This window comes from Triticum urartu, chromosome 6A, assembly GCF_056163025.1.
Source record: "Triticum urartu cultivar PI428250 chromosome 6A, HENAU_Tu73, whole genome shotgun sequence".
Taxonomy (NCBI): domain Eukaryota; kingdom Viridiplantae; phylum Streptophyta; class Magnoliopsida; order Poales; family Poaceae; genus Triticum; species Triticum urartu.
In genome coordinates, this window is record NC_141878.1 from 461,285,077 (window position 1) to 461,299,004 (window position 13,928).

The 13,928-nt window shown below is 43.0% G+C and overlaps 1 protein-coding gene and 1 long non-coding RNA gene across 2 annotated transcripts; both read left to right on the forward strand.

The window, feature by feature from the left end:
* The first annotated feature begins 1,981 nt into the window (after positions 1-1,981).
* On the forward strand, positions 1,982-5,786 carry LOC125514078 (uncharacterized). The gene is made up of 2 exons (XR_007286255.2): positions 1,982-3,949; positions 4,089-5,786. It is a non-coding gene; the product is annotated as an uncharacterized LOC125514078 (long non-coding RNA).
* A 986-nt stretch (positions 5,787-6,772) lies between these two features.
* On the forward strand, positions 6,773-13,120 carry LOC125512306 (myb family transcription factor MOF1-like). Its single transcript, XM_048677399.2, has 6 exons — positions 6,773-7,020; positions 7,091-7,167; positions 7,371-7,446; positions 8,108-8,195; positions 8,318-8,555; positions 12,541-13,120. Exons 1-6 carry the CDS (start codon positions 6,879-6,881, stop codon positions 12,868-12,870), a joined length of 951 nt encoding a protein of 316 aa, XP_048533356.1. The 5' UTR covers positions 6,773-6,878; the 3' UTR covers positions 12,871-13,120.
* The last annotated feature ends 808 nt before the right edge of the window (positions 13,121-13,928 follow it).

Sequence of the window (13,928 nt, forward strand, 5' to 3'; positions counted from 1 at the left end):
ACATGAGCTTAGTTGGCGTTGACGTGGCAAGACGAAACGCCATGCTCCTTGGCCTTTGGAGGAAACGCCATAGGTCTTGGCGTTTGGTCGTTGGGCGCTCAGATTTGACTAGCTGCCATCGCTGCATGCATGTACGTCGTCTGCCTCACTGCCTGCCGTAGCATACTTAGGTGAGTGCACGCATGGGTAAGTAGGTCGTTATGTGGCGGAGCACGTTGATTATCACCGATGAGCCGTGACAGTGTCCCTAGTTCTTTCATGATCTGCTTTATGTTAAGAAAATTAGCTGACCCACGAATGGTAAAATCGATATATACTCCACCATAAGTGCTACTAGATAGATTCCTTAACCAAGTCTTGGGTATCATCATTACGCTCTTGTATGCAACTGTACTACAATGTTAGAACATCTGTAGCCGGACATATCAAACCATCCCTTATACGCCCGCGGAAGTGTCCGGTCAGTGACCGGATAGGAAAGAGAAGAAAAACACGACCCAACCACACCCATCGTATCATTCCTATACGCCCGGGCTGTCTGCGAACGCTCATATCCATCTCAAACATGGGGAGGATATGAGGGCTCGCGGATGCGCCCGGGCATTCCGCAACGTAGGACGCGGCCCCACCACGGACCATCTTTTTTCTTTCTTTATTCAGTCTTTTATTTCTCTCTCTTCATCTCCATCAATCATGTGCAAGTGTTCGGATATACGAGGAAAAAAATGAGTGTGGTTGCGCAGACGGATAAATAGAGGCTCAAAACGGACACACCTGGCCACTGACCGGCTGCGTCTGCGGGCGTTTAAGGGGTCATATTTGCTATGTCTGGCTGTAGTGCTCTTAGCATTCTTGCACCGTAGTTCCCTTTCAGAGTACGGAGTACATAGCATCAAAATCACTGAGATGTTCCTCTTTGATTCTGAATCGAGTGAAATGCATAAAACCAACACAGTCATGTCCGTAAATGCAGAAAACCATCACAATCGTGTCCGTAAATGCAATAAACCACCATTTTATAAATTATAACAAAACGCACAACACGTAGCTCTTGACAGTGAAAAAAAATACTGACCAAAATTTGAATCTCATTTTGACGTGGCAAATCATACGTGTGACAAAGGGATATACAACGCTGACAAACATCTTCTTCGGTGTGGATCACCATTACGGCCTCCTCTGATGTGTGTGGTGGTTGGTGGGGGTGATTAGTGTAGGCTTTGGAGCGATAGATGATGCGTTGGGTCTTCATTTTATTCCGGAGTAGTTCACCCTTGGTCATATAGGCGTGCAGTGGTTGGGTCCAGTCTTGGGTGTGGATCACCAATACTGTCATTGACCCACCGACCGGAGTTGGTTCTTCGGGAAGTTGCGTCTGCATTGAAACGGCGGCTGACGAGAGGTTGCGTCGATCAGAGCCGAGTTATGCATATGCATGCATGCATGCTACGTGCGCTTTGTCCTCCTGCGCGAGCGTGTTGCATGCATGACCTTCAGCTTCAGGGGTCATTTAGTAAAAAAAAAAAAAAGAGTCCTGCGCGAGCTTGTTGCGACCATCGACGAGCAAGCCTACAGACAGAGGTGCACTCCATCAAGGGAATATCTCACAGCGCGCGCACACAGACACACTGCTATACTGGGCAATGCTACAGTACATATATGTGACCTATGCATGGAGTAGAAAGTAGACTAGCACGTAGTATCTCTGTTGGCACTGGATTGGGATGCGAAGCAGCGTGCAGATCTTTCTAGGGGCTTGTAGAAATGTAGCGTCCACATTTGTACAAGAAGAAAACAAGCCCACTCAAAACAAAAGAAAGAAAAAGGAAACAAGCCTGTCACTCTGCAACCCAATAATAAAGGAGGAGCTGTCACCCGCGTGTAAAGACCGTGGAGCAAACCGAAGACACTGCTGTTTATTCTGCCGAGGTAGGATTCGCGATCAGCGTATCCGCAGAGAACTAAAGTTTGCGGTAAATGGGGATGATACAAACATAGTACAAGCGCACCGCACACGGCAAGAGTCTGGACTTTGGCTTTATGTTTCAGTTTTACTATTTTTCAGACGTCTGTTTATAAATTCGGCTCAGGTCGTTTTTCTATCCGTTGGATCCACACAAATCTCTGTGCGTTGGTTTGTCCTCAGTCTCGGCGTACCGGGTCATCCTGTCGCAGTTTTCCATTCAGTCCGTGGGGGGCGGCTACTTTTGTCTTGGCTGAGGAGGGGATTGACGGAGGAGGGGCGGAGACGGCGGAGGGAAGGTGGGGCTCCTCGCCGGTGATTAGCAGCAGGTCGTCCAGGCGGAGATGGCGCGCGGCGGGTCCCCAGCAAAGAGCGCTTGATTGCGGGAGGCGTATTTCACAGGGATGACCACAGGTACAGGAGATGTTGGTCTGGAGGGAGCTCGGGGAGCTCTCCCGTCGTGCTCGCCACCAGCGCCCGTCGATGGGGGAGGTAGTAGTCGCCGCGGTGGGAAGCAAGGTACTTTTCCCCCTGTCTCCCTGCTGTTATCGCTCTGCCCAATTTGTCCGTGTGTTGCTCGATGTGATATGCCTCTCCGCGCGTTCGATTCAGTTCGTCATGGTCGTCGCAGGTGTCACTCAGTTAGTTGGTTGTTTGGCCAGGAATGTTTGTGATAGCTTAGTTCATCAGGAACGCTCCTGAAATTTTAATCTGTAGTTGATTCACTTATTTATCACAATAATTCATCAGTTTTGTAAATGCTCAGTGCTCTCAGCTCTTATGTTGCTCACTCTTCAAGCTTACATCATTCTTTAGTCATTCAGTCCTGAGATTTTAGTTATATATCAGTCTTCAGACAGTTTTGTTTTTTCAGTCATTAGTGTACTTCTTCATAGTTGTTCAGTGTTGGGTCTTTTCTTTATTTTCAGTCTTTTAGCTTTCATTTCTTCATTTTTTTCAATCACTCTGAAATGCAGCTTCCAAAATCTTTGGCTCTCATTTCATTAATGTTCCATTTAGTTGAATAGTGTGTCTTCTCTCTTCACTTTCAGTATTTCAGTTTTAGTAATTGTTCAGATCGTCGCCACATCTTCTGCTAGTCTAAATTCTGTATCATGCCCATTAGTATCAGTCAATGTTCACAGAGTTGACTCATCGGTCAATGTTCAGAGAGCATGCATCATTGTTCAGTTGTTCACTCAATCATGTGTTATTATTATCAGTATCTCCAGTTCACTCTAGTGTTTCTTCAGTCTATTTTTTTGCTGTCTCCAGTCTCTCTTTTTTCCGAAAACTGATCGCTGGAAGTTCATCTTAGCTGCATCAAGGACCAAGTGTAGTATCTGCAACCAAGTTCAGGATTCAATATTTGGACCCCAAGTATTCAGTTTCAGTTTTAAGTTTTAGCAGTGTAGTATTTGTACCCGAGTTCTTCAGGTCTCAGTTTCTTTAACAAAGAGCGGCGTCAGTTTCAGGTTCCAGAAGGTGTCATTTTTTCAGTCTGCAGAAGGTGTCATTTTCAGGTTTCAGTATGTCTATTTTTCTGTTTTTCATTTTAGTTATGGACACTTAATTAGGGTGTCACATAGGCAGCACCCATGCTATTCATTCCTGAAAGAATAACAACACCGATGTATCTTTTTCAGAACTCATGTGTGTGGCTAGCAGCCAGTTTGAACCTACTCCCTCTTTAAAGAAATATAAGAGTGTTAGCATTTCTTTACAGAGGGAGTATTAATTAAGCTATCAGTTTATTATTTTTCAGTTCGTGTTTTATAATTGTTTTCTTAGTATATTTGGTGCATGATCAATTATCAGAATTGTTAATTCACTCAGGTTTCATCCTGCTGGGTTCAGGTCAGGTGCATTGTTGATGTTTATTTTCTAAGACTTGTCAATTTAAATTTAGCCTTTTTTCAGTCTTCTGCAGGAAGGTGATCACATTTTTTCTTTGAGTTCTTCTCAAGTAGAATAGCAAGGACACAAGTAAGCCTTATCTAACTCTAGTACAAATTCTTTTTTATGTATAAACTTATTTATGCATATGACTAGTTTTTGCAAGCAGAATCATTTTTTTGTTTTTCAATCGAGCTAAATTTTGTTGGCCTTTGTTTTCTCCCTGCAGTGTGTGTCTCACACATAGGCACACGGGGGTGTTGAGAGAATGCAACATGTAGGAAAAATGGAAATCTCAGGGAAGGGAGGACATTTTCTCTCTCTTCAGTTTAAGTCATTGTTCATTCGTCAGTGTTGTTGTCAGTGCTTATTTCATCAGTCCTCAGTTTTTCTTTGGATCGGCTTTTAGCGCTTCAGTATTCAGCCTCATTATTTATTATTTCAGTCCATCATATAGTGTTTACGTTTCAGTATATGTCATCTTTATTTCAATATAATCCATTGTTCCTCTCAGTCTTATTCTTAGTCTCAAAACTCAAAGTCTCAGTTTTCCTCACATGAGGATTTCATTCTTCAGTTTCAGTAGTTTCATTGTTAAGTGACATTTTATTCAGTTTCGTCGGTATTTTCAGTGTTAGGTGTCTTTTTTTTCAGTTTTGTCGGTAGTTAGGTGTCATTTTCATTGTTAGGTGTCATTTTCTTCAGTTTTCCAGTTTTCAGTGTGTCATTTGTCAGTATTCAGTTTTGTCCGAGTTTTCAGTCATGTGGTTGATTTACTCATTTTCTTCAGTTAGTCATTTCATTATCTTCTTTCGTCCTGAGTTTTCATTTTACCTCTTCGTTCATTCATATTCAGTCAGAGTCCTTGTTTTGTGTTTTTCGTCATGAGTCTTCTTTTAGTTCAAATTATTATTTTCCAGTCACTTCTCAGTCTTGTGTTTCATTTATCAGTGTCTCATTTCACTTGTGATCCAAATTTTCTTTGTGTGCTAATTGTCGTCAGTCTCGAGACATTGTAATGATAGAATTTGTCCTTAATTTTTTGTTTTCCACTCTTACTCGTTCCTTTTAGTTAACTTTGTCTTTCATCCCTTAGTCTTCAGTTATCGTTCTCGTTGTATATTTAATTATTCTTCAGTTCCATCCATGTTCATTATCTTGATATGGATCATTCTTTTGCTGTTAGATAACTAATCTTTAGTGCAAACCCTTCAGTCCCTTTTTAGTCATTGTTTGTCTTGGTAAAGTAAAAAATGGCATGATCAGATTTGTCTATGAACTTAGTTTGTCCTCAGTCATCTTCATTGTAACTTTTGTTTTTGTTAAAGATTTGATTTGGCATCATTTTTTTGTCTATGACCTCAGTTTTGTTATCTTCATCATTCTATCTACACAACTTGCTCATTTTTACTTCATCCTGCTTTTTGGTTAGTTTCAAAAGTGATATTAGCTGCCAAGTAGTCATCATGTAGATGCCCTTTTAAGGTAGCCTCCAACTTGAGGACCACCCCGACGGCAAGCATGGCTGGACTATGCCTTGGAGGAGGGATTGTAAGCACTGCCGCATACAAGTCAGTAGGAGATGGTCGTATCACTTTTCAACAAGGATGGCCGAGAGGAATTCCCGGAGGAGAACTACCAAGCATTGAGAGAGCGGTGCTAATCACCATCAGGAACAGTGCACTGGACGAACTGAATACGATGGACGATGGTTGTCTTCAACGAGGTCTAATTATGAGATTGTCAGGAATAAGGCTGTTTTAAGTTACCGCAGTTTGTTATGTTGTCTGTTATCCTTGTCGCGCCAGAAGATTGACGAACTATGCTTTGTTTCTTTTTTTATTTGGTGGTATTCACCGTCAAGAACTATGTATATTGCCTTCTTGTGCTTTTTGTGTGTGGCACTTGATTATTAAGTGATCAGTAATCATGTTTCTCTCTTTTCTTTTTTGTAAGTTGTTCTGTTGTGGCCATAGTTTGTGTTTCTTTTTGTTTTTTTGGGCTGAACATTTTCAATATTTTGGGAGTACCCTTTCAATTCTCTATTTTGAGTTGATGATCATTTATCCGTGTTATTCATTATATGTAGTATAAGTTTTATCCTGCTGAACAAGCAAGACTTTCAAGTAAGTTCATGCTATCAGTGTTACTCAGTGTCACACTTCAGTTCTGGGGAAGGAAGAAAGGCTAGATATGCGCAGTCTGGGGCGGGTGTGGCGTTGGCCCCAGCCCAGGAACAATGGGTTTATAAATTCGATGATAGTCTTCTTTTAGTTAACGATGAACTTTGGGCTTTGTTAAATAAATAAAAAAGTGCAGGATCATCATATAGAACGAATTCGATGATAGTCTTCTTCTCTTTAAAGCAAATGTTGATCCTGCCGAACGGGTTGGACAAGTGCTATAGATGATTTCCAACTCAAAGATTCTTTTGTTCGCAAAAAAGAAATGCCCTAAATGCGAAAATTTGAACCCGCTGCATGGAAACGGATGGAACCGCAAAGTGCTGTCGATCCGCATGTCATTATGACTTGATCTGCACGAGACGACGACGGAGAGCGCTCCACAACGCGTCGCCATGCATGCACGCACGTACAGTACGCATGCAGCGGCATATACTCCGACTGCACTACGTACTTACACGCAATGATGTCGAACCCACACAGCACAGGCGCAGCAATACACATGCGCGCCGCGCCGTCCACGGACAAGACGTGCAGTACGTTTCTTGTCCCCGCTAGCTTTCGACATCATCGGCGGCTACTCCTCCGCCTGAGCCTACCAGATTCTGTTTCTGCTACTTGATCGCATGCGCTGCTCGGCATCGATGATCTCGCTACTCTACTTCGCAATGCGCGCGGTAGGCCGATATATAGCTCTGCTCCCCTGGCCGTAGTCACGCGGCGCGGCGCCCGCCCAGTGATATACTATAACACGAGCCATCAAGGGCAAGCCAGCCAGCCAACACCCCACAGCAACTTGACTTCATCCATCCAGGATTCGAGCGAGCGAGCGAGAGATGGCGAGGAAGGAGGCATGGAGGAGGAGCGGCTTGGTGAGGCAGTACACCAGGTCCAGCGTGCCGAGGATGAGGTGGACGGCCGAGCTCGAGAGCAGCTTCGTGGGAGCCGTCGAGCGCCTCGGCGGCCGGGACAGCGCCAGTACGTCCTCGGCTCCCCTTCGATTCCCTCCCCTTTCATGACCTTGGCGTGATGCGAAACGAAACTGCAGAGGTGACTCCGAAACGCATTCTCGAGCTGATGGATGTCTCAGGGCTCACCATATCCCACGTCAAGAGCCACCTTCAGGTCAGTTCAGTTTTCCTCCTTCCTAGTACTAGCTTCGATGCTTCCGGGTTCTCTTGCTTGATGCTTCAGTTCAGACCGTAGCTAGTCGGTCTCTGGGATAATCGTGGCTTGGTTGCCTGTGTCGTATGTTCTCTTCAAACCGATTAAGAATGTGCCAAGTACGTATGCAATGTAACTCGGTTTTTTTGTTGTTGTTTACACAGATGTACAGATGCACACCGCATGACAATGGAAAGAAAGGTGACGGAGGCGCCAAAATTCGTTCTGCCTTTCTTCCTGGTATGTAGTACAGTTTCTTAGTGAAATCTTCTTGCAAACCTTCAGATTTTACTAGTACCTACTTTCTTTCTTGGGAACGGAGTAGTGCGTATTATAGTAAGACTGAAATTTGTTGATGATGATTGGCTGTAATGTAAGGTGGTGTTTGGTTTTCTAGTCCTATACTTTTTCTAGTCCCAACTAAAAAGTCCCTAGTCTTTAAAAAGTCTCTCCCTATTTGTTTTCAGAGACTAAAAAGTCTCTGGTCCCTTCCTAGAGGTTATTAAATAACCATGTTGCTTCTAGTATATAGAAAAATAACAATTAAACAACACTATGAGGTGGCGGGCCAATAGGTGCATGGAGAGACATTGTTGGAAAAGTCTCAAAAAGACACTCCTTGAGAGTCTTCTTCATTTAGTCCCGAATGCCTAGTTTAGTTCCTAAAAGGTTCCTCTCTTTTGGTAAAAAAGTTTTTAAGAGAGAGTTTTTTAATCCATGAATAAAAATGTTTCTGGAAACAAACACCCTCTAAGACAGCCCTGCCTTGTGGTTTTGGTTTAGCTCGCTATGTGGCCGTGGGGGGTTCTGATTCTGCCTGCACATGGACGTACGTATTCACATGATGCTAAAGCAAAGCCAAACCGCTTTCTCCTTTCCTCCTTTTGCATGTTCCCGCCAGAGACGCGGCCACAACTCGGTCTCAAGAATCGCCCATTTGCCACGGACGAGCGAGGCTCCGAAGGACTCACATTCCCACCCATGAAAAGGTTTTTGCTCCGACTTTTCTACACCCAAAACTGCTCAACTTTCATGTTAAAAACTGACACTAACAACACATTTTCCACGTCCATTTTTCTCCCTCTCTTTTCTTGGGTTCTCGGGTGAACAGGGCCAAGGCAGGGACAGAGGTTGCAGCCTCATGCAAGAGCATGCAAGGGAACAGTGGTATGAGCGTGATGATTCCTGGCAACCGTTGCTGCATTGATGATTACGTGCAAGTGCAAGCAATGTCCATGGACAGGATGAGGAGGAGCGTGAACCAGGGCCTCCGACTCCGACGGCGCAGCGCTGCTGCTGCAAGCCTCCAGGAATTAGGACCCTGGGTGCAAGGCCCAGAGGCCTCTAAGGTACGCCATGTAAAAGAAAGAGGACGCTTAGAAAAACGTTGTGCAAAAGCTTATCAAAAGAAGATATATACTCCTATCACATGCATGATGCATGCATATCTCCCTAGCTTATTACTCCTGCTGGCCATCGCATGCATATGGTTGAGGCAACATTGATTGAACCCACATCGTTTCTGATGTTGTTCTTGGTAGAGCTCTAGCATATCTACTGTACTCCCGGCGTCGTATCTTAGACCTATGTTTCTCAGTTTGCGCCATGCCATGCACATCCCCCCTCCTAGCTACCGGTTGTTTCCATGTCTCAGCATGGGGGAACCTCTAGAGATCTGACTGGCAGGGTCTGATAGTGGCTTTAAATGGGCATGCAAACCCCGGCTAGCTATCAATGGCTGTCGTGCGTGGTGTGGTGTATGTAGACTGGTGATGGTACTACTCCTAGACTAGACTGGTAGTAGTGCTGCATGCTAGTAGTAGTATAGGACGCTGCCAGAAATGGCTCTCGAGAACCCTCCCTGCCCTATCCTTGGCAGGAATAATAGCTTTGCCCCAGGCAGGCACCTGCCTCAGCTCATCGACATTGATGTGCCAAAAGGAGCGGCTTTTGCAGCGCTCGCTCGGCTCCAACCCTCGCCGCAGTCGAAGCAGCAGTTTTCATCATGGCCATGGGATCCATCGAATTCGAAAGAGGTAAATACACTAGAAGTCACAAAACTTGCACGCAATGTGCAGTTTAGTGCATAAACTTATAAAATACATGTTTCTAGTCATCTAACTCGTCATCTTGTGCATATACGGTGCTTCGAACCGTATCCCTACGAGTGCCAACGTGGCAGGGCCACCATCAGTGGCTGAGGCTGTTTTTTTAAATACACTAGAAGTCACAGAACTTGCACGCAATGTTCAGTTTAGTGCATAAACTTGTAAAATACGTGTTTCTAGTCATCTAACTCGTCATCTCGTGCATATACGGTGCTTCCAACTGTATCCCTACGAGTGCCAACGTGGCAAGGCCACCTTCAGTGGCTGAGGCTGTTTTTTTTTTAAGAAAGGACCCATACATTTTATTTATTTTTACACAAACAATCCTCAAATAAAATGAAAGAAGCTGCAGCGCATGATGGGATTCAAACCGATGAGCTAGCACGATCCGCCTAGCGTAGAGAGCCACTAGACCAACTAACAGTTGACGCTTCCTCAAAAAAGAAAATCTAACAGTTAACGCTAAAATGCACAGTTAAAGCTATTTAACACGTAATGCATAAAAAAATAGAAATTAAAACGACAAAAGGGTTTGCTGAAAAGGGAAAGCCCTAGTTTGATACTATGGCATCGTGTACAAGTGCCAACCATCAGGCCACACCGACACTTAGTAACACAAACAAATTTTATCTTGTATATTGTTTTTTCTATGTAAGATAGATTTGATTTTAGTTTATCAGTGATAAATAGAGATAAAAATGATAAAAGTGTTATGTATTGTATAGTATAAAATTTATGTATTCCAATGGCAGTGAGCTATGTTTAATTTTTTTACGCAAAGATAGATCTTTTTTTGCACATAGTACCTAACTTTAAATATATATTCCCGCAAAAAATAGTGCAGAATGAATGAATGCAAATTCTTTTGGACAAACCAACAAAAATTTTGGTTGAATTTGATTTTTTAAAATTATAAAATCTGGATAAAGGAAATAAAATGTAGAATGAATATACGTAAATTCTTTTGGACAAATCAACAAAAAATTTGTTTGAATTCGAATAATTCTAAATTTAAATATTTATATAAAAGGAAATATAGTGCACAGTGAATGTACGTATGTTTTCGGACAAATAAACTCAATTTATGTTTGAATTCGAATAAATGTAAATTTAAAAATCTAGATAAAAGAACATACAGTGCAGAATGGATGTACATAAATTATTCTGGACAAATCAAATATCTTTTGTTTGAATTCGAAAAAAATTAAATTAAAATCTAGATAAAAGAAAATATAGTGTAGAATGAATGTACATCCTCGAGCCCGAGGTCTGAACTTTTTCATAATAGTAGTCCAAGTAACTTTGGTTTTAGTAATGAAAAAATTCGGACAAATCAACGGAAATTTTGTCTGAATTCAAATAATTTTAAATTAATAATCTAGATAAGAGAAAACATAGTTTAGAATGTGTACTTTTACTCTTTGATATATATCTTAGGAGTCTCAAATAAACATGAAGTAACATTAGGTGGTTGGTTAGGACGCCCGCTTTAGTGCAGCAGGTCGCCGGTTTGAAGTGGGGTTTCCCTTTTTCCTGGTTTGATTTTTTACTTTAATTCGTATGGTCTATGTTATATAAAGCAAATTGTATACATTTAATGTAAAACTTCAGCTGGTCGAGTGGCTGTCTATCCTGGGCGAATCACAGCAGGTCGTGGGTTTCAAATCCCACAAACGTTCCAACGTTTTCCATTTATTTCAGAATTTTTGCGTAAATAAATAAAATACAAGGGTGCTATCTAAAAAAGTGCATGCGGATTACCACCATCTCAGCCACTGACAGTGGACCCCTCCATGTGGCATGCATAGGGATACGACTGGATACCGTAGAAAGCACCGTATATGAACAAGAGGACAAGTTAGATGACCAGAAACACGTATTTTATAAGTTTATGCACTAAACTGAACGTTGCGTGCAAGTTCTTTGACTTCTAGTGTATTTACCTCAATTCGAAACTAAGAACACCTCTGATGCTGTGGCTATGCATGCTAGCTCCGGTTGCACACAAAAGTTGACCAGCAGTAGTGCCTAGCTCTATGTCTCGTCTCATGTGTGTGATCTTTTTTCTTCGAATGCACGTTAATACTGTACCTTCCTGCCCTGCCATAACACCGGCTAGGACCAAGCTGATAGTCCCATGCAGTTCATCTCCTCACGTAGTATCACATCTCACCCACACGAGCTTAAGAATGGCAATTTTACCCATGGGCATGGATACCTATGGATATCCGACCCGAATGGATAGGGTTTGGATATACTTTTGTGTCCATGGGCGGCGTCCAAACCCGACCTGATTGCTCGTGGGTAGGGCATGGATATAATCTTGTACCCGTAGGTATACCCAAACCCGATCCGACAGTATGACTTAATGGGCAAAAAATTGCTATCCCTACCCCACAGTCACGTGCCCTACTGTAATTTTACACTTTGTTATCTAAAACATGCAAAAGAAATTGCACGATCCCCATTTTATCTTTTATTAGTTGACATTTAATCCCCTCAGTAACATACTCCAACGACCAATGCCCCTTCCCTTATTTTTATCTCCTTGTTAAATGAATCATCATTCTCATCTATTAGAAAATACTAAATGATCTTAAGTTGTTAGTGGACATTGATTTATCATAAGTTGATGTTTACCATAATTGAAGCCTAGCCTGCCACGAGGTGAATACTGGAAGAGCTTATGTTAACATTGTGGTATGTCTTATTTATATATCTCGAGGGGACCCAATGGATATCCAGTCGGTATGGATATCCATCGGGTTTGGACATGGACACCATTTTTTACCTATGGATTTTTTCATGGGCGGACAAAGACTGTCTTCATGAATATGAATATGGATTTGATATTGTTCAACCCGATCCAAACCCGACCCATTGCCATCCTTACACGAGCTAGCTGCGTCCCAGAGAAAATTAATCAGGCACTAACAGCAGGAGAATCAATGCTACTCCCTCCATTCACAAATACAAGTTTTGAATATTTCAATATTGGCTACACTGAAATGAGTGAATGATAAACACACTAAAACATGTCTATATATATCCGATTTAGAAAAAAAGTTAGAACATCCTATATTTGTGAACGGCGGAAGTACATTTTTGCTATGCTTTTTTCGGTTAATAAATTGGACTTTTTTCAGCAAGTTGATAAATTTTCCATAGCAGTTTGATCTTTCTGTTATTAAAGTTCTAACATGTCCTGCATATATTGGTTTCACAGGATAGCAAGCCGGAAGCAGTCCGTCGTCTGAACCATACGACGAGACAGTTACCTTCCATGGAGAGCTACGAGAGTGGGTGCTTCCTGTTCAGCAGTGCAACGAGCGGAGAAGATGAACCGGCTTACTTGGGGGGCAACGGATGCTCGCCGTCGCCCTGCTTCGCCGTGGAGCAGAGAGCCGTGAAAGATGTCTCCCCCTGGCCCAGCGAGAGCAGCTGCGTGCTCTCGCCGTCGTCCAGGAGCTTCAGCGACTGCTCGGGGCCTCCGGGCTGCAGCTTTGCTGGGCAGGGGATTAGCCTGGAACTCTCCCTGTCGATGCCTGGATTGTAGTTTAGAACATTACGCATGCTAGCTGTTTTTGTAGAACGGTTTCAGCATTGGGTTCTCATGTTTGTTTCAGCTGATCATCTGGTGCTGTTTTTGTTGGTAGTCCTCCAAGCATGCCGCAAATGGGCTAGTGATTAGGCGCTTTTCCCTCTTCTGAAAAGGAGGGTACACCCCTGGACTCTGCTAGTGAATAGTCGCTTTAAGAGACGCCTTGAATGTAAGGCAGTATGACAAGGGATGTAATTATGTGAGTATTAACAGTCTTGGTAAACTCTGAAGGACCCTGGGACTGTTAATTTTCATTTTATATGTGGCAAGACTATCAGTAATATTATGATCACAAACATACATAACCGGATCAGTATTCGGAAGCCCTTTGTCATTGTGATTATGGTTTATAACTATTGACGCAATATCGTAAAATAAATAAATGGTCTTAGATAAACCTGGACAATCAAAATGTGTCTTGCATATCAGGACGGTGAAGTACTTGCGAAGAAAACCGACATATTTGTCACCAGTATCCTTTGCATCTAACTAATTTTGTTCCGGTTTGATTGTGTTAGCATCAAAGGAAATGTACTATCCGCTAGAGATGCATTTCATCAATAGCAACTTTGGTACCCTAGCCGCTAGAAGAAAAGGTTGCTCTCTTCCTCCTTTCACGATTGGATTCCCTCACCTCCGCTCTGGTGGCCTGTCTGGCGGCGGAGGTGGATAAATCCCGTATCTCTTGCCAGTCTAGGGACACTCAAAGGCTTTTGGAGATGAACAAAGCACGTGCTCCCAAGTATGCTCAGCTCAATTGATTGCATGCACTGGAGGTGCAAGAACTGCCCTACAACATGGCATAGATGGTACAAAGGACATAAGAAGAAGACCACCATCATTCCCGAAGTCATGGCCGATTAGGAGACATAGATTTGGCGTGCATATTTTGGGATGTATAGATCTTGCTATGATATCAATGTGCTCTAGCTATCACCACTCTTTTCACGGTTAGCCAATGGGGAATCGCCACTGTTGGAAACGGGGCGGAAGCGGCGCGGCGGCGCACACGG